The 21,568-nt window shown below is 41.9% G+C and overlaps 1 protein-coding gene across 2 annotated transcripts in view; it reads left to right on the top strand.

Moving 5' to 3' along the window:
- Positions 1-2,278: 2,278 nt before the first annotated feature.
- Positions 2,279-21,568, top strand: part of MCMBP (minichromosome maintenance complex binding protein) — a 49,244-nt gene continuing 29,954 nt past the window's right edge. For both annotated transcript variants that reach the window (XM_058697950.1, XM_058697949.1), the window contains exon 1: positions 2,279-2,625. In XM_058697950.1, coding sequence (XP_058553933.1) covers positions 2,568-2,625 — 58 coding nt within the window. In that variant the 5' untranslated portion in view covers positions 2,279-2,567. The remainder of the gene's footprint in view (positions 2,626-21,568) is intronic.

Raw genomic sequence — 21,568 nt, 5'->3', positions numbered from 1 at the left:
AATAAATGTTAAATATACATATATATGTGTATATATATATATATATACACATATATATACATATATATACACATATATATATACATATATACACATATATATACACATATATACATATATATACATATATATACACATATATATACATATATATATACATATATATATAAAAACAAAATGAAATAATGACATTTCAAAAGCACCGTGGGGTCTCTTTAAGTAAATCTGAGCAATAGTTTGTTTCTAAGTCACTAAATACAGAGGAAGAAACCTAAAGCTTCAGTGTTCCTCGCCACTGTTGACTTGGTATCCATCGGCAATTTCATATGAAGCAAATCAATCTGCAATTATTATAACTTAAAAGCAGACATTTTCACGTCCGCATACATTTAATTTGCCCGTTACTGGTCAAGACACTAACATATGGGATTTCTCCATTTAATACAAGGGACTTGGCAACCCTCTCTGCTAAACACATGAATAAATGAACAACGTGGTGGTAGTGCCCTGGATTTGAAACTCCGTTTTCTCAGCTCACCCAAACTCACAAGAGCCAGATGTATAATCCAGTAGACCAATTAGTTAGTTCACAATGAGAAATACAAACCACCCGCCTTTGCCCTAAGTAGGGCTTGAGCTTCGAGTTCAGTTCTTATTCTCAGGCTTCCCACTTTCCAGTCTCCATTCAGATCATCCTCCTTCTGTTTAACACGCTCTTTCTTCAGCTCTGGATAATACAGTTTTCTCAGGTGTGTTCCAGTCCTAGGAGAAACATGCTGTTTCATCCCCGAACTTGGATGTTTTTCTGAATTCCCTCACTAAAAGTTTACCCCTAGATTTGATCTTTTTGTGTGTGTTAATGCCACCATCTTCAATCTTAGGGTATCCAGAGAGAGGCACACATTGTTTTACTCTGCTTAGCTTTACTGCCTTTCCCAAATACTGCGCTTTTTCACAAATTGAAAGTTGGTGACACCACCATTTGGCGCAAGTCCATTGAGGCTATTTTTCCAAGACCATTTGCTCACTGGGTATCTCTACGTCAGGTTGTGTTAGATCTTGGCAGTATTTCAAACATTTTCGTTATTACTACATTTGTTATGGTGGTGATCTGTGATCAGTGATCGTGACTTGCTGAAAGTTAAGATGACAGCATCTTTGGGGGGCCTGGGTGGCGCAGTCGGTTAAGCGTCCGACTTCAGCCAGGTCACGATCTCGCGGTCCGTGAGTTCGAGCCCCGCGTCAGGCTCTGGGCTGATGGCTCGGAGCCTGGAGCCTGTTTCCGATTCTGTGTCTCCCTCTCTCTCTGCCCCTCCCCCGTTCATGCTCTGTCTCTCTCTGTCCCAAAAATTAAAAAAAAAAAAAAAAAAAAAAAAGATGACAGCATCTTTTAAGTTAAAAAATATTTTTAAATTGACATATATACTTTTTAAGACTTAAATCTATTGCACGCTTGATAGACTACTGCATAGTGTACACATAATCTTCATGTGCCCTGGGAAACCAAAAACTTCATTTGATTTGCTTTATTATGATTTTCGCTTTATTGAGATGGTGTGGCACAAGGGGCAGCATTTCGAAGGTATGTCTGTACACACCTTCTGCAGGAACCTGCCAAAGCTCCCTGGTTGTTTCCAGCTTCTAGGCAGAGGCAGACAGGTACGTTTCCACAGTTATGAGCTTGCCTCTCAAATTATGAACTCGTCACTCTACCACAGTGCCAGAGGTCCAGCAAAGGGCGCCTGTGAGTTTTCAAAGTACCCCTTATCCAAATGTATACCTCCCCCAGTGGGATAAGACTTTATGCAGCTGAGGGAGTCACTGTATGGGTGTTTCAGGCAGGGCGCCACAGAAAGGAGCAAAACAAAACAAAACAAAACTAGCACCAAGAGGGGATGGACCGACACCCAGGACCGACACCCAGGGCTGTTTTGCCCACTGATTTTGCCCAGAGAGGACCCGAAGGTCTCCTTGGGCTTGTGCTTTTGGGCTGCTGCGCCCTCCAGCCTGTGCAAGGGCTCGTATTACGAATTAATAAACCGGACCTCGGGAACTTCCCCCTTCACACTAGCACAGCGTGACAAAACGCGATACGCAGAGCTCAGCCTCGACGCCTTTCCACCCACCAGCCCTGCGTGCCCTTCCTTTTGCCCATCTCCAAGATGGCGGCCGCCCCGCCGCCGCGTCGCCGCCGCGTCCTGGCTCCGCCCCGCCCCACCCCCGCGCTCCCGCCGCCCCTCCTCCCGCCCTCGGGGCCGCGCCGCGCGCTCCCGCCGCCCCTCCTCGCGCGAGCTCCACCCAGGTCGCAGGCAGCGCGGTCGGCGGCGCCTATTTCCCGCCATTGTGCGAAGTGGAGGCTGGGGGCCCGCACGCGCCGCTTGCCCGTGGCCAGCTGCTCCTTGGCTGCCGCCGCCACAGCCGCCGTTCCCTGAGGCGCGGGCAGGCCGGGCGGCCCGCGCCCGGAGGCTCGCCGTGCGTGGGAGGGCGCGGGCGACGAGCGGCCGAGCCCCCGAGGAGGAGCCGCGGCGCGGGACGCCGGGCCGCGCCGGCCCCGGCCCGTCGGCGAGATGCCCTGTGGGGAGGATTGGCTCAGCCACCCGCTCGGGATCGTGCAAGGTTTCTTCGGTGAGTGGCGGCGCCGGGGGCGGGCTGGGCGGGCCGCTGAGTTTGCCGAGCCCGGGGCCCAGCCCCGCCGCGCGGCCCCACGCGGGGCTCCCCCGGAGGCTGGCGTGGCCGGCCAGGCCTGCGCGGAGACACCCCCGTGCCAGGGCCCGTGCCCGTGCCCGGGCCGCGGCTTCCCCGGCCGGCCGCAGGTGCCTCCCACCTGCCCGATTCGTGATTCGCGAGCGGCCAAGGTTACGCGGCGAGGAGCCGGCGACCGGCCGTGATTGCCGGCCTCGCTCCCCTCCGTGGCGCACCGGGGACCCGCGCCCCGCGTTTGACGCTTCGCGGAGGGGTCCTTGAACCTTCGGGGGGCCCGCCGAGACGGGGCGAGGAAAAGCACTTTGCCTATGGGAAGCCTGCAGGATATTTCAAAACTTCCGGTGTGTCGGGGGAGTGCTCGCTCGCAGCAGAAGTTGGCTCTAACTACTGTATTACACACATCCTCCCTTTTCGCGATAAGATTAGGGGTGACAGCTTAATTTTTTCTGTTATGACTTTAAAGCCTATTTAGTACACGTCTGCTTTCGTGCCGGAGCTAGCAAGAAATGTTGAACTCAGCTGAGTTCCTACGTAGAAAAGGGCTTTGAATGCTGCAGACCAGCTTAGTAAATTTTAGTTGTAGTTCTTGTTAAAGCTACTTTTCTGCTAAGCATCCATGGAGGAAAATTGAGGCTTGTTTGCGGTTAACTGGGCATTTTAACCCCCCTCCCCGTTCTTTTTGCACTTACGAGTGGTGGAGGCAAACCAGAAATCACTGTTAGATTGTGGCACCTGGAGGTAGCTTAGCAGTGAGTGGCCTTAGCTCATTTAAAACACCAGGCGGGTGTTAGTGAGAACGCCTTGATCTAGAAGCTAGTCTCCAGCAGCCAAAACCAGTGGCGTAAAATGCACGTATTTCTTGTAGGAGGGATTCAGCAACTCTTTATTCATTTTCCCTATAATTTGAACTAGTTTAGTTTTCTGGTTTCCCAGGCTGAAACTAGAAGCAGTAAATTAGAAGGCCTGTGTAGGCATCAGGACTGAGTCCGTGAACACTGACAACCTGATAAAGAAGTCTAAAACTATGTGTATATATATTTTTAAAGGCAATTTTTTTTTGTTTTTTTTTACTATATCCATAAGGGTGCTTTGAGGAAAGGACATATAGTCCTCCACTAAATCCTAGTAATTGATGTTCACATTACTGGAACCCATAATTGATGTCCAAAATAATGGCTCCAAAATGTGGAGTGAAGATTAAATTGCACAGTTGGTTTAGGTCGCTGTAAATGCATAGGTACTTCTTAGGGAAAATCCGTCAAAAGTGAAACGTTTTGGGGCACCTGGGTCGCTCATTCGGTTAAGTGTCCAACTCTTGGTTTCAGCTCAGGTCATGATGTAACGGTTCATGAGTTTAAGCCCCGCATCGGGCTCTGCACTGAGTGCAGAGACTGGGATTCTCTCTCTCTCTCTCTCTCTCTCTCTCTCTCTCTCTCTCTCCCTCTCCCTCTCCCTCTCTCTCTCCCTCCCTCCCTCCCTCCCTCCCACTCTCTCTCTCCCTCCCTCCCTCCCACTCTCTCTCTCCCTCCCTCCCTCCCACTCTCTCTCTCCCTCCCTCCCACTCTCTCTCTCCCTCTCTCTCCCCCCTCCCCCCTCTCTCCCCCCCCTCTCCCCCCCTCCCCCTCCCCCCTCTCTCCCCCTCTCTCCCCCTCTCTCCTCCTCTCTCCCCCTCCCCCCTCTCTCCCCCTCCCCCCTCTCTCCCCCTCCCCCCTCTCTCCCCCTCCCCCCTCTCTCCCCCTCCCCCTCCCCCGATTGTGTCCTCTCTCTCTCTCTCTCTCTCTCCCTCTCCCTCCCTCAAAAATAAATAAACTTAGAAAAAAAAGTTTTGGTGCTTAAGGGCAAAGTTCCAGTTATGGATATTTAGTAAATTTCCCACACCCTGGTCTTGCTGGATAAATAAGATGACTTTATATTTGATGTAGTTTTGAAAATATTTGTCATGTTTTGTTTCCTATGTGTATGATCCTAAGGGACACATCTCATTATAGTACAGAAAGGGTATAATTTGGATAAAAATACTGGCTTTACAGTATTTTGTAAATTTTGTAAGTTGCTATGGGCACCTGAATCTTGTTGAAATGTTTCCCTACAGAATGTCTTATTTCCCCATATAGATTGTTTTATAGAGAAGAAAATAATACTGCTTTATAGCCATAGTTTTTTTGTAGAAGCTGTTCTGAAGTATGTGTTTTTACTGTATTTTCCTACTGCCATGAATATGTTGAGTACCTTTGTAATAACAGCATTACAGGTATGTTTCTGTGAGAAGTAGGTCAGGTGTTAAACTTGTAGACTCTTTTTGGTTTTGTAGTAAATTGTTTCAAATTGATTTTTCACCCGGTGAGAGAAATGACTGTTGTGGTTTATGAGGCCTTTCTTGGCTCCACCCCTACCTAGTTCTCAGACCTCACCTTATCACTACATTCCCTCTCCTACTGAACCCTCTTTCAGTTCTTTAATTTTGGACCTTGCCTCTAGACCTTCTGCATCTCAGCTCTTTCCTTTGCCTGGCCCCCTCCTCATTCCACTTGTACTTTCCTGGCTAAATCTTCTTTTGGAAACCTAAGTTAAGTACCCCTTGCTTCGGTTACTGCAGGATCCTTTGTGTCCTGGAAATTAGTATACGTTAACCCTAAAAATAAAACTGCCAGTTACTTTACCAGTAAAAATGGGTTTACTGGGAAATAACAGAATTACAGTGTGGGACATGCATGCAAGCTAAGGCAAACCATAGACAAGTCCCACAAACAAAGGAGAGGAACTTTATAAAGGAGGAGGAAGTTGGGACGGGTTATTTTGAAGGGAAGCCCATTGGAGAAAAAGGTTCAAGGTGATGCTGGTTTCTCACTGGCTGAGTTGCAGGGATAGTAGATATCTCATAGGAGATGCAATGTACATCTCTCTCTGTTGGGGCCTGTAATTGATACTTACCTGTTAAAGATTTTTTTGTTAGGGATCTTTAATTGATAATTCTTCTTGTAATTAACATTGAGTGGTAGAGCTCCCCCTTTCAGCCTCCCAAGTCCACTTTAGTGAGGTTTCCCTTTATTAATTTTCACATATGTAAAGCAAGTTGTTGAAAGTACTTGTTTCTTGGGTTCCTTTGCTATATTTTTTCTCAGCACATTCAGGGCCTGTCTCTGACTTATTCACCAGTATGTCTTCATTGCCTGGAATGCACCTTGCACAGTGAAAATGCTCAGTGAACATGTGTCAGAGGCAGTGGAAAGACTGATGAATCAATCAGAAATGGTGTGAATTGGGGTGGTTACTGTGAGCGCAGGTCTCAGACATAGGACAGTCCTGGCAGACCTCCTGTTGATTCAGAGAATTCATGATCATACCAGGTATGAGCTACGTTCACATGCAAGTCCTGATTCTTCTTCATTTGGATAGGAAACTTTGAAATTCTGTGAGTGGCCAATCATAACTACCTGGGTCATAATTCATCTTTGCAAATCAATCTGTACTTTAATTTGTATCTGCCATGTTATAATTGCACATTTTTTAAAAAATGCACATTTTTTTCTGTAAGCCCTCATAAAGTGTCATTAATGTTTCACTTGGAGTTTCTTGAAGATTTTATGTACAGGACATTGAGATCCAAAGCTTTAAATTATGATTTAGGAATACTTCAGCATTATCTTTGTTGGCCTCTGTTATGTGTATAGTGCTAATGGCTGAGTCCCTACAATGATTATTTAGTGATCCATATCAGATTGCTTCCTTTAAACAAAGGCAGGAATAATAATTAAAAACAATTTTGGGGGGGCGCCTGGGTGGCTCAGTCGGTTAAGCGGCCGACTTCGGCTCAGGTCATGATCTCGCGGTCCGTGAGTTCGAGCCCCGCGTCGGGCTCTGTGCTGACAGCTCAGAGCCTGGAGCCTGTTTCGGATTCTGTTCGACCCTCCCCTGTTCATGCTCTGTCTCTCCCTGTCTCAAAAATAAAAAAAATTAAAAAAAACAAAACAAAACAATTTTGGTATACTTTTTTTTTTTTCTCCTAATCAGTTTTTATTTAAAAGAAATTTTTTTCTTCCTTCACTCAGGTCCTCTCCACTGTACCACATTAACCCTGAAAGACTAGCTATACTCATTCCTGTCCTCTGCTGCCTCAGTTTCTGTTGAATGGTGTTCTCCTCTGGTATGACTATACCCACACAGGTGGCTCCAACAAGCACCAGGAAGAATGAACATTGGTGGAGCCATCCACGGGAAGCATGATGCACTCAGCTCTCAGACAACCATGAAATAAATGAGAGGGCTTCTGTTGTAGCCTATCTCCATTTTCAACCACTCATTCTCATCCTTGAGTGGTAGCTGTTGAAGTGGAATTTGCTTTATTTAAACGAAGACTCGTAAGACAAGATTTCTATATCTAACTGTTGGTTAGAAAAAACAGATAAAATAAATTTTCTTAGGGCAGCTGACTGGTTCAGTCAAAGGAGCGTTCTAGATCTTGGGGTCATAAGTTTGAGCCACATGTTGGGTATAGCTATTTAAATTAAAATACTTTAGGGGTGCGTGGGTGGCTCAGATAAGCGTCAGACCCTTGGTTTTGGATCATGTCATGATCTCACAATCGTGGGATCGAGCCCCACATTGGGGCTGAGCACGGAGCCTGCTTGGGATTCTCTCTTTCCTTCCTCCTCTGCGCCTCTCCCACTTGCACATACTCTTGCTCTCAAAAAAGAATAAGTAAAAAATTTAAAACACCATTACAAATCTTTTTCCTTACCTGAATTAATAACTTGTCAATTTTGGAAAATGTAGGAATGCTTATTGACTGGTTTCTTTAACTGTTTTTATTTTTTTTATTAAAGTTTTTTTAGTGTTTGTTTATTTTAGAGACAGAGCACAAGTGGGGGAGGGGCAGATAGAGCCAGAGACAGAATCTGAAGCAGGCTGCAGGCTCTGAGCTGTTAGCACAGAGCTGGACAACCCACGAACCATGAGAAGATGACCTGAGCTGAAGTCGGACGCTCAACCGACTGAGCCACCCAGGCGCCCCTCTTTCACTGTTTTTAGATCGTTGGTTGGGTCAAGATCATTATTATTGGTTATATTCAAAGTACTGTGGTTATATCCAACAACCAGAACTAGACTAAAAGAGCAGTGTTATGTGGAGGAGGGCAGGGAGAAGTATTTGGTCACTAGCATTTTAAAGAATTTAAAGCAATAATAAAATTGACTAAAAGTTTGCTTTTTTATTGTCACCACGATTCTGGACAGACAATTCATCCCCTTTTGTTTGTACCCATCTTGGATCTCTCCTATCATCCTGACCTTGGTAGGCCACTGAAAAAAGGCATTTGTTACAAGGCTATGGAACCCAAAGATAGGGAGGATGTCTTGGCGTCCCAAGAGTGGAATCTGGAACTGGAAAGCTGGCAGGAATCTAAGCAGCTCTTCTCAGATTTTCTTCTTAGGCTATATTCATCTCTGCACACGAACTTTATCTGTCTCTACTCCACAGCTCCCAAATTCACTTGGTCTCAGTTCCACACTAGTTAGCATCTTTATCTTAATCTCAGATTCCAGGGTTAGAGAATCTGATTGGTCCAGCATGGCGTCAGGAGTCCACTCGTGCACTAACAAGCTGTGTCCAGGGCACAGAGTTATATAGGACAGTCCTGACTTTTGAGTCCCACACCTCAACACTGGGGCAAGTTCTCAGAGAAGAAGAATGGATTGGGCACCTGTGGCAAAAGGTGTAGATATGTATGTATGCATTTTTAAATAATAGCTCACACATGATTTTAAGAAACATGGTAATAAGTAGAAGGATGCCCTTTTCCCACTGAAGTAACCACTTGTGATCCTACTTTTAGTGCCTTTATTTTTGTTTTGTTTTTTTATTGAGATGTAACACACAGACATGAAATTAATCATTTAGGTATGTATACTTCAATGGTTTTTAGTATATTCACAGTGGTATGCAGCCATCACCACTATCATTTCCATCATTCCCAAAAGAAACTCTGTACCTATTAGCAATCACTCCCAATTGCCCCCTCCTCCCTTCTCTGTCAATCAGTCTACTTCTGTTTATGATTTACCTATTCTGGACATTTGTATAAACGGAATAATACATGTGGGCTACTGTGTATGGCTTTTCACATAGCTTAATATTTTCAAGGTTCAACCATGCAGTGGCATATATCAGCACTGTATTTCCTTCTTATGACTGAAGATAATATTCCACTGCATGGATATACCACATGTTTATTCGTTCATTCGTGGATGGACCCTTGGGTTGTTTCCACTTCTTGGCTATTGTGAAGCGTGCTGCTGTAAATATCAGTGTACAGATTTTTGTGTTTTCACTTCTTTTGGGGTATACCTAGGAATAGGCTTGCCTACTCATAATGGTAATTTATCTTGATGTATATATACATATATATGGTGTGTGTGTGTTTTAGGTTTATTTTGAGAGAGAGAGAGAAAGTGCACACTCATGAGAACAGTGGAGGGGCAGAGAGAGGGAGAGAGAGAATCCCAAGCAGGCTTCGCATAATCAGTCGGGAGCCCGATATGTGGCTTGAACTCACAAACCGTGAGATCATGACCTGAGCCAAAATCAAGAGTTGGATGCTTAACTGACTGAGCCACCCAGGTGTCACTTTTATGTTTAATTGTTTGAGGAATTGCCAAACTATTGTCCAAAGTGGCTGTACCATTTTACATTTTCACCAGCAATGTGTCAGGTTTCCAGTTTCTTACATCTAACATTTGTTATTTTCTGTTTTATTAGTTATAGCCATCCTAGTGGATGTGAAGTGATAACTTCTTATGGTTTTGATTTGCATTTCTCTAATGACTAATGATAATAGCATTTTTTTTTTAACGTTTATTTTTGAGACAGAGAGCATGAATGGGGAGGGTCAGAGAGAGGGAGACACAGAATCTGTTGTTTTTTTTTTTTAATTTTTTTAACGTTTTTATTTATTTTTGAGACAGAGACAGAGCATGAATGGGGGAGGGGCAGAGAGAGAGGGAGACACAGAATCGGAAGCAGGCTCCAGGCTCTGAGCCATCAGCCCAGAGCCCGACGCGGGGCTCGAACTCACGGACCGTGAGATCGTGACCTGAGCTGAAGTCGGACGCTCAACCGACTGAGCCACCCAGGCGCCCCAGAGACACAGAATCTGAAACAGGCTCCGGGCTCTAAGCTGTCAGCACAGGGGCCCCATGCGGGGCTCGAACTCACGGACCGCGAGATCGTGACCTGAGCCGAAGCCGGCGCTCAACCGACTGAGCCACCCAGGCGCCCCGATAATAGCATATTTTAATACGCATATTGGCCATTTGTATATTTTCTCTGAAGAAATGTGTATTCAAATCCTTTGCAAATTTTTTAGCTGGGTTTTGTCTTTTTATTGTTGAGACTTGAGTTCTTTGTATATTCTGCATACTAGACTTACCAGATATATGTGATTTGCAAATATTTCTACCATTTTGTGGATTGTCTTCACTTTCTTGGTGTAATGCATTTCAATGTAAGCTTTTAATTTTTTGTGCATAATACACCATAGTTTATGTAGAGGAACAGAAAGCACAGAAAAACTTTCATAACATTCTATTTGTATATGTTCAAGTTTTTAATTTGATGAAGTCCAATTTATGTCTTCCCTTTGATTGCCATATCTCAGAACCCATTGTCTAATGCCAGATGTAAAAATTTATACCTATGTTCTAAGAGTTTCAAAGTTTTAGCTCTTAGATTTAGGTGTTTGATTCATTTTGAATTAAATTTTGTATAAGGTATGAGGTAGGGATCCAAATTCATTCTTTTGCACATGGATATCCAGTTGTCCTGGTATCATTTGTTTTTGGCTTATTTTTTACATTTGCCAGTTTATTATAAAAGATATTATAAAGTATTCAGATGGACAGCCAGATGAAAAGGTGCATAGGGTGAGATCTGGAATAGTACCTCGTGCTTTTGTCTCCAGGGAACTGGAGTGTGATAGCTACCTCCCAGCAGTGGATGCATTTGCCATCCTGGAAACTCCCGCACTGTTTTTTGAATAGTCTGTTCTGCCAACTGAATGGTTGCCATTGAATGACACCTTTGTCAAAAAAAATCACTGGACCATAGATGTGTAGCTTTATCTCTGAACTCCCAGTTCCGTTGGTCTATATGTTTATCCTCATGCCAGTACCACATTGCCGTGATTAACTTTGCAGTGTTTTTAAATCAGGAAGTGTGAATCCTTCAACTTTGTTCTTTTTTAATATAGTTTTGGCTCGTTAGAGTCCCTTGCATTTCCATATAAATTTAGAATCAGATCGCCCATTTTTGCAAAGATAGGCAGTGGGCATTTTGGTAGGGATTGCATTGACTCTTTTAGTTCTTTTGATAATAGAGTATAGTTAAGATTACAGACTCTAGAGCCACACTGCTTCTTAACTTCTGAACCATACTGGGTATTTGGCTCCCTGAGTCATTTTTTAAAATATTTCCTTTTTTTTTTTTTTTAACTACTGAATGATTTTCAGTAATAATCATGAAATGAAGCATAAAGTATTATATATTTCAAAATAGTATAGTTCTACTTATTGCTTCTATCACCTTCTTCTGTACACACCCCCCCCCCCCACTGATTTTAGAATTTTTTTGTTGAGTTCCACTGTAATGATGTTGTTTCATGTTGGTATGGGTACCGCACATGAGATTGGAAGAATTTTGTTTTAATTGTGTAATTAATTCTTTGAATAACTTCCCAAGTTCCTACAGGACAAAAAAGAAACAATTGATAATTAATAAGTGAATTCAACTACTTGGCAATGGCAAAGAATGAAATCTGGTCATTTGTAGCAACGTGGATGGAAACTGGAGAGTGTTATACTAACTGAAATAAGTCAGGCAGAGAAAGACAGATACCATATGTTTTCACTCATATGTGGATTCTGAGAAACTCAACAGAAGACCAGGGGGGAGGGAAGAGGGGGAGTAACAGAGGGAAGGAAGCAAACCATAAGAGACTCTTAAATACTGAGAACAAACTGAGGGTTGATGAGGGGTGGGGAAAGTGGGTGATGGGCATTGAGGAGGGCACCTGTTGGGATGAGCACTGGGTGTTGTGTGGAAACCAATTTGACAATAAATTTCATTAAATAAGTGAATTCTGATAAAACAAGCAACTACAAAAGACACAAGTTAGGCAGTTCCCAAAATCGTGCCCCTGATGGTAATGTATTTTTTGTCATTGTTAACGTTTTTTCTTTTCCTTTCCCTTCCTCTTTCCTTTCCCTTTCCCTTTCCCTTTCCCTTTCCCCTTCCCCTTCCCTTTCCCTTTCCCCTTTCCCCTTTCCCCTTTCCCCTTTCCCCTTTCCCCTTTCCCTTTCCCCTTTCCCCTTTCCCCTTTCCTAGAGAGAGCACACACACCAGCAGGAGAGAAGGGCAGAGGGAGAGAGAGAATCCTAAGTAGGCTCCATTGTCAGCGCTGAGGCCCACGCAGAGTTAGATGCAAGGGCTCGATCTGCCATCATGAGATCATGACCTGAGCCTAAATTAAGAGTCAGTCATTTATCCAACTGAGTCCCCCAGGCGCCCCTGTTAATATATTTTCTTGATTCATTCTTTAGTTACAAAGCAAATAACAGTTTGATAAGAATATATTTTAGTATTAAATACTAAATTCAGTGCAATAGATACGTGTGAGCTAAAATTTGCGCTTCCTATGCCTCTCGTTTCGCACTGTTTTAAATATTAAACACACTCCCAAGTTGTCTCATAGAAGATAGAGTTGAAATAATTCAAGTTATGTCTCTTCATCTTTACAATCACTGTGGTGTTTATTTAAAATCTGTTGTATGCATGTAGGGCTCTAGAGTGCCACACAGGGATTGGGGGATACTCACTGCCCCTAAGAAACTTTGGACTGTTCTGGACCACTGAGAGATTTACTGTCCAAACAAATGCACTTAGCTGAGTCTTGATTGGAAAGAATCTTGACAGTATTTAGTCTTCCTAGCCATGAATGTGGAATATTTCCCCATTTATGTAGTTCTTGTGTTTCTTTCATCAGGCTTTTATAGCTTGCCTCATACAGATCTTATACATATTTTGTTAGATTTATATACAAGAATTTCGTTTTGGGGATGCTAATGTGAATGGTTCTGTGTTTTTAATTTCAAACTCCACTTGTTCATTGATAATATGTAGGAATATGATTGACTTCTGTATACTAACTTTGCATTTTGCAATCTTGCTATAATTGCTTATTAGTTCCAGGCGGGTTTTTCTTTTTGTTGATTCCTTTGGATTTTCTATGTAGAAACATGTCTTCTGTGAACACTTTTATTTTTTCCTTCTTGGTCAGTATACCTTTTCTTTTTTTTTTTTTTTTTTTTTGTCTTAATGTATTAGTTATGGCTTCTAGTACAGTGTTGAAAATGGTGAGAGGGCCATCATTGTCTTGTTTCTATCTTAGTGTGAAGCTTCTGGTGTTTCACTTATTTTTAATTCTTTAGTTGCTTTCCTTTTGAATGTAGAGGCATATTCTAAAGTTGTTTTTTCTCTCCAACTTTAGATACCATTTCAGAGTTTCCATTTCATAAGATGAGGAAATAGTGTCTACACAACCCTCCATTGCTTGTACCCAATTTTTGTCAGTCATTGTGCCACAAATGTGGCACCAAAGTTTACAGTGCTCTAGTGCTTTGTCTGATCGTATTATAAAGGTCAAAAACCAGTGAATAACATTTATGTTATTATGATTGTATAATAGCTTTCCCTACAGAATCTACTAGGGTGTTTGGACCAGTAGGGGAGGAAGTAAAATCCTGTCATTAAATTATTTTGCTTTAAGGACAGTGTTTCTAAATTTTTTTTTTTTTTTTAACATTTATTTATTTTTGAGACAGAGACAGAGCATGAACAGGGGAGGGGCAGAGAGAGAGGGAGACACAGAATGTGAAACAGGCTCCAGGCTCTGAGCTGTCAGCACAGAGCCCGACACGGGGCTCGAACTCACAGACCGTGAGATCATGACCTGAGCCGAAGTCGGACACTTAACCGACCGAGCCACCCAGGCGCCCCTTAAGGACAGTGTTTCAAGAATCAAGGTCAAAAGGTTTCTCTTACACTCCAAAGTCTACTATCAAGCCATAATTTATCATTTTTCATCATGAAATAGGTTTTGCACTTTATCAAGTGCCTAGTTTTCTATCCCCTGAGATGGTTATATTTTTTCTTTAATCTTTTAATGCCATAAATTATACTCTTAGGTTTTCTGGTCATAAACTACTTTTGTATTATTGGGATAAGTACTGCGTGATCATGATTTCTTTTTGAATACTCCATTGGATTCAGTTAATAGTTTATATGGGAGTTTTGCATCTTTATCTTTTGTGAACAGCTTGGCTTGAAAGTGCATAATTTTCTGGACTTGGGACTTCATGGGATTGAGAGGAAAGATCAGCAGTTTTTCTCTCATGCAATATTAGACATACAATGTTCTTTGACCAGATAGTGATAACCAGAAGAGCTCTGTCTGCCAATCTTGTGGCAGTTTTGGCAGTTCATATTCTTTCAGAAATTTATCTTTCACCTGGATTTTCAAATCTGTTTATAGTTCATAATATTTTGCGTAGTTTTTAGTACTTCTGTTATCTATAGCATTTTCCCTTTTTTCATTTTGTTTTACGTATAGTTATTCTTTCCTTTTAGTATTGTGTTCTGTGTCTTGTTTTTATTTGTATGATTTTGTTCTTTGGGTTTTCTTTGTTCTGAACTGGCTTGCCAAAAAATCTGGCTATCTTAACATTAATTATTTGTATTAGTATTTTTATTCTCCATTTTATTTATTATTTTTCTTATTCTTTGGATTTTCTCTTCTAAAAGCTTCTTAAGTTGAAAAGTAATAAGCTCATCTATTTCCATTCTTTCTTTGTACTTGATAAGCATATTCGAATCTATAACTTCATAAAAACCACCTTAGTAGCCCACAGACATTAAGCTGCACAGCTTTCTTTGTTATCCGTCAGGGAGAATTTCATAATTACTCCCTATGAAGTCCTCTCTAAATTATGGACTATTTATTATCATGGGCTTCTTTGTTTTTAAAAATCATTATAGACGTAAGGGTGCTCATGTATTAACCTTCCCTTTTGTACTGAGTTCTTATCTTGTCACATTTTGGACAGAGAACATACACCTGGCATCTGTTGAGGCTTCCTCTGTGACTAGTACATAGAACTTTTTGTGAATGTCACATGCTAAAAATGTACTCTGGATATTTTTATTTATTAGAGAGCTTACTATCTTCATACCTGCTGTGTATTTAATTTTGTGTTTCATGCTTGACTTATGTTTCTGAGAGGGCTGTGTCAAGTCTTTGTGATTTCTGTTTAGTCTTTCTCCTTAGTTCTGAAAGTTGTTGCTTTATGTATTTTGAGGCTATGCTGTCAAGTACATACACACTTCCTTAAGCAGTACTATGTTAAAACTTAATTTACTTGTATTTGTTTTCTTGCATTTCCTTATTGAACAGAAATTTGACATCATATTCAATAAGTTCTTCCAGCATCTCATTCATATTATTTACTAAGAAAGAACTATGATCTGTTTGTGGATGTTCTTCAACTTCTTCGTTTTTAAAATTTTACTTATTTTGAGAGAGAGGGAAAGAGAGAATCCCAAGCAGCCAGAGCCAGATGCGGGGCTTGAACTCACAAACTACGAGATCATCACCTGAGCTAAAATCAAGAGTTGGACGCTTATTCAACTGAGCCACCCAGGTGCCTCAACTTCCCTTTTGAATTATTCCTCTCATTTGTGCTAGTTGCTTTTTAGGTTTGTTGCTTAATTATGATGCTTGGACTTCCCCCCCCCCCCCCATTGCATTCATGAGTTAATTCTGTTGTTTCTTAGACCTTAGGTCTTCCTCTTTAGCGGATTCTTCATTTTAAATTTAAAAATATTTTTAAGAAATACTGTGTGAGAAGAGAACAAGAGATTCATCACATAATGATAAAACAGTTCACTAAGAGGCCCTACATGTAAATGCACCTAACAGCAGAGCTTCAGAATACAGGAAGTAAAAACTCTGGAACTGGAAGGAGAAATAGAGAAATTTGTAATTATATAATTATAAGTGGAGATTTTACCACTTCTCTTTTAGTACTCTACAGAACAAGCAAATAGAAGATAAGCAAGGATTGGGGCACCTGGGTAGCTCAGTTAAGCATCCAACTTTAGCTCAGGTTATGATCTCATGGTTTGTGAGTTTGAGCCCTACATTGGACTCGCTGCTGTCAGCATAGAGCCCATTTTGGATCCTCTGTCCCCCTCTCTGCCCCTCCCCTGCTTGTGTGTGCACATGCGCGTGCTCTCTCTTTCTCAAAAATAAATTAAAAAAAAAAAAAGCAAGGATTTGGAAACACTGCAAAACACCATCAACCAAATAAATCTAATTGACATTTGTAGAATGCTCCACCAACATCAGAACATACATTTTTTCTGAGTGCGCATAGAACATTCACCAAGATAAGCCACATTCTGGATTATAAACAAATATTAACAAATCTTAAAGAGTTGAAATCATCAACTATGTTCTCCAACCATAATGAAGTCAGATTAAAAATCAGTAACAGATGACAAGATTCAAAGTTGTGGAAATAATATTTCTAAATAATCCATGGATCAAAAAGTCTCTAGGGGAATTTTAAAATATTTTGAACTAAATGAAAATGAAAACACAGCATATCAAAATTTGTGGGATACAGCCAAAGATGTGCTAAGAGGCATTAAGTGCATTTATCAGAAGAGAAGATCTCAAATCAATAATTTAAGCTTCTGTCTTAAAACTAGAAGAGCAAAATAAACCCAAGTCAAATAGAAAGGAACTAATAAAGATAAGGCAGAAATGAATGAAATTGAAAATAAGAAAAAAGAGAAAATCAATGAAACCCAAAGCTGTTTGTTTTATTTTTTAAAAAAGATCAGTAAAATACAGAAGCCCATAGCCAGACTAGCAAAGGGAAAAAAAAAAAAAAAAAGATATAAATTACTAGTACCAGGAATGAAAGAAGAGCTACCACTACAGACTGTATGGACATGGAAAGGATACAAGATAACTCTAAGGACATCAATTCAACAACTTAATGGAGCAGTTCTTCAAAGAACTGTATTTCCTATTTTTACTGTGACAAATCACCACAAACTAAGGGCTTAAAACAGTATAAACTTATTATCTTACAGTTCTGGAGGCCAGAATGATGGGAGTCTTAGTGGGTAAAATCAAGTTGTCAACAGGACAGCATTCCTTTCTGGAGGCTCTAGGGGAAAATCTATTTCCTTATTGTTTTCCAGCTTCTGGAGTCTGCCAACATTTCTTGGCTCATGGCTCCTTTCGAGTTCTTTTCTCCTCGCTCTGAAGACTTCTGTCTCCCTCTTCCATGTTAAGGACCCTTGTGATTATATTGGACGCACATGGATAATCTCTCTGCTTTAAGGTCAGCTGATGATCAACCTCAATTCTATCTTCTACCTAAATTCCTCTTTGTCGTGTAATATATTCAGTTTCTGGGGATTAGGATGTGGCCATCTTGGGGCGGGGGGAGGCATTATTCTGCCTACCACTCCACATATTCGTACTCACCCCAAGGTAAAATAACCATCAGCTCTCTCCCTCTTTCATGTGTCTCCCCTACAAAAGCCTCTGTTCTAATTTTTGTTTCTGTGATTTTGCCTATTCTTGGTACTTCATGTGAGTGGAATCCTACAATATTTGTCCTTTTGTGTCTAGGTTATTTCACCTAGCATGATGTTTGTAAGGTTCATTCTTGTTGCTCTCATTGTTTGACAGAGTACAAAGATAATTCATGGAAAAGGATATTTTCAACATAAATGTGGGAACAGTGAGACATTGTTTGCAAGAATATGAATTTTAAAACCTTTAAATCTCATACTTTATACAAAAATTAAAATGTGTCACAGTTTTAAGTATAAAATTTAAGACTGTAAAAATATAAAACTTCTAGACGTAAGTAGAAGATCTTTGTGACCCAGGGTTTGGCAGTAAGATCTTAGACATACACCAAAGACACAATGCATGAAACAAAAATTTGATAACCATCAAAACTAAAAACTTCTGCAAAAAAATACTATTAGAATGGAAAGATAAGCTATTAACTAGAATATATGTGAAAACCATAGATGAGATTTGTATCCAGAATGTATAAAGAAAGCACAATGGTAATTAACCCAGTTTTAAAAAGGGCCAAAGATTAAATAGATGCCTCACCAATTCAGCATCATTAGCCACTAGGGAAATGCAAATCTGAACCATGATGAGATGTTACACACCTATTAGAACAGCTAAAATTGGAAAACATAGTGACAGTACCAAATGCTGGCAAGGATACAAAGAACTTGATCTTTTATACATTGCTGGTAAGAATGCAAAATGGTACAGCCACTCTGGAAAAGAGGTGGAATCTTAACTGTACATTTACCATATACCCAACTGTCCCATTCCCAGGTTTTTACTTAGAGAAATGAAAGCCTACGTGTACACAAAAACCTCTACACAAATGTTTAGTTGTTTTGTTCATAGTTGTTAAACTTGGAGACAATCTAAATGTCCTTCAGTGGGTAAATGGAGAAACAAATTGTCATTCAGCTATACTGTGGAATACTATTCAGCAATCAATAGAAATGAACTATTGATATACTCCTGTGTTAGGGTTCCCAAGACCACGTCTATCTTGAGAGACTCACTAGAAGGACTTAATGTGACTCCGTGTATAGTTTTATTCAAGGCCAAGATTTATTACAGCAGGATAGTAAAGATACACAGCTGGATCATAAGGGAAAAAGACACAGATGAAGTCTGGAGGAATCCACGTGTAGGCTCCCTTATTCTGTCTCCCCTGGGAGAATTCATGGATTGGAAGACTCTGTTAAGATGTCAGTTCTCCTCAAATTATCTGTAAGTTCAACACAACCCTAATCAAAATTTCAGCAGACCTGACACAGAAGTCCATAAGCTGGTCCTCACAATTACATAGACATGTTAAGGATGACAATAATCAAGACAAATTTGAAGAACTTAACTATTTGATTTTTAAGACTTAAGACCGAGCCATAATGGTTAAGACAGTAATGAATATAGTATTAAGACAGCATAAAGATAAATAGATCAGTGTAACATAGCAGAGTGTGGAAATAAACTAACATAAGTACAGTGAGTTGATTTTTGATACAAGTGCCAAAGCAATTCAGTGCTAAAAAGAAAGCCTTTTAATTAATGTTGGAACAAGTGGATATCTTTTTGGGGAGAAAATGAGCCTCAACCCCTATGTCACAATATAAACAAAAACATTAATTTGATGTGGGTTTACAGACCTAAGTATGGAAAATAAAAAATGTAGAATATCTTCATGACCTTGGGGGTCAGTTACTATGAAAGAAAAAAAACTTGGCAAATTGGACTTCTCCTCAAAAGACACCACTAAGAATGTCAGAGAGATAAGGGGAAAATAATGTGCCGTGCATATGTATCTGGCTTCATCATCTGTTAGGTGGCATGGTCTTGTTTGTATAACTTTCTTTTTTATTTATTTTTTTTAAAAGTAAACTCCACACCCAGTGTGGGGTTTGAACTCAACCGCTGTAAGGTCATGAGTTGCATGCTCCACTGACGAGCTGCCCTCCTCCCCTCACCCCCAGCATGTCATGTTTCTTACTCAGATGCAGTCAGAATAGCAACGTTGCTGTGGCTGTCATGGCTGTGTATCAGCCTTTTCTTTAAACATCCATTTTCACTGAAAGCAAAAATGCCCATTCTTACTTATTTATTGTCCATTTTGGTAATCCTTTATCGGCACTCCTAGTACAACAGCAGCTCTCTTTAGTATGCATCACGTTCACTTAGAGGGCATTTTATTTGTGTATTATTTTTTTTTATCGCGATTTACCAACAGCACTTTATTTTTGTCTTCTCGACATCTCGATCCACGGCCTCCTTGGCCCTTTCTGCCGGGGCATCAGAGTCCAGCGTTGGCACCGGCCGTGTAAACACTGGCTGCAGTTCTCCTCCTCCTCTGTTGTGACTCTGACTTCCTCCTTGCAGACATTCCGTATGGGCATGACCGGTCCTGTCAGCTGGGTTTGACCGATTTGAGGTCTTCCGGAGAGCCCTCCCGGAGAGGGGCAGAGAGAGAGGGAGACACAGAACCGGAAGCTGGCTCCAGGCCCCGAGCTGTCAGCACGGAGCCAGATACAGGGCTCCAACTCACAAACTGGGAGATCATAACCTGAGCTGAAGTTCGGGACCGAGGGCGTCTGGGAAGGAGGATGGGCTGGGAGCGGTGCTGCCACCACGGCACGTCGGCCTGCAGGACTCTGCAGACTGGTTCTGCCCTCTTGGATTCCACCGAGACCACTGGTTCAGGCCGCCTCCTTGTGGACGCCGGCCTCTCGAGACTCTTCTGAGCTGAAGGCCCTGCCGGCTCGCACTTGGGTGTGACGCCGCAGCAGTGCGCAGGCGCAGGGTGCGGGTGAGGCACCAGGCCTTTGGTCTGTGGATCTTCCAAGCTGGCTGGTTGAACCACAAGGCACGCGCCGCTGTGGTCCTCGTGGAAGTGGGACTTCGGGGTCCTGCCGTTCCGGCCGCGGGCCGTGGCTGCTCCCAGAGGGGACGGCCAGCGGGAAGGGACGGGCGCCGCAAAGCCATTTAGGCATTTTAAAACGCAGATTGCTAGGCCTCAGCTCCAGAATTTCTGATTCAGTAGGTCTGGAATGGGCTGGAAATTTTGGATCTTTAACAACTACTCAGGTGATTCTAATGATGGTGGTCAGGGCACGCGCTGAGGACCAGTTTCCCGGTGGATTTAACCCTCGTTGCACATCTGAATCACCTCAGGAAAACTCCCTCCTTTTTTCAGAATTAGACTTGGCTCAATTAAATGAAAGTGTTTGGAAGCCCTGCTAAGCATGGTGTTAGTGGAATTTTATGAATATTTCTAACAGAATCAGCTCGTCACAAATAGTTCCTTCCTTTACTTCACGGCACCATAGCACCTGTGTGATGAATATAAATGGTGGAAGTATTGGCTAGCTATGTGGTTTGCTGGTTCTCCCCAAGCAGATAATTCCTAATTCTGTCAATAATTCACTTTGGTCTTGGCCAAATGCTGTAATTTTTTTCAAAGCCTTGGTTTTCTTTTTTTTTTTTTAAGATTTTATTTTATTTTTATTTTTAATGTTTATTTATTTTGGAGAGAGTGAGAGAGTGCAAGCGGGGGAGGGGTTAGAGAGAGAGGTTAGACACAGAATGTGAAGCAGGCTCCAGGGCTTGAGCTGTCAGTGGGGCTTGAACTCAGTGAACCGCGAGACCATGACCTGAGCCAAAGTCAGACGCTTAACTGACTGAGCCTCCCAGACACCCCTAAGATTTTATTTTTAGGTAATCTCTACGTGCAACGTGGGGTTCAAATTTACAACCCCGAGATCAGGAGTTGCTCCACTAACTGAGCCAGCCAGGTACCCCGCTTTTCTTCTCTTTAAAAAACATTTTTTTTTAATGTTTATTTATTTTTGTGAGAGAGAGACAGAGAGTGAGCAGTGGAGGGGCAGAGAGAGAGAGAGGGGGAGACGCAGAATCAGAAGCTGGCTCCAGGCCCCGAGCTGTCAGCACGGAGCCTGACGCGGGGCTCGGACTCACAAACTGTGAGATCATAACCTGAGCTGAAGTCAGCCGCTCAACCAACTGAACCACCCAGGCACCCCTCTTCTCTTTAACATGACATTAGAAACACCTTTCTGTTCATTTTACAGTCATCATTGTAAGAGTTGTCAATGGATGCTAAATCTGGGGGTGGGGCAAGATTTGTAATAATTATTTGCATGCTC

This window comes from Neofelis nebulosa, chromosome 13 (assembly GCF_028018385.1).
Source record: "Neofelis nebulosa isolate mNeoNeb1 chromosome 13, mNeoNeb1.pri, whole genome shotgun sequence".
NCBI classification, from domain to species: Eukaryota; Metazoa; Chordata; class Mammalia; order Carnivora; family Felidae; genus Neofelis; species Neofelis nebulosa.
This window is presented reverse-complemented; position numbering and strand designations above follow the sequence as displayed.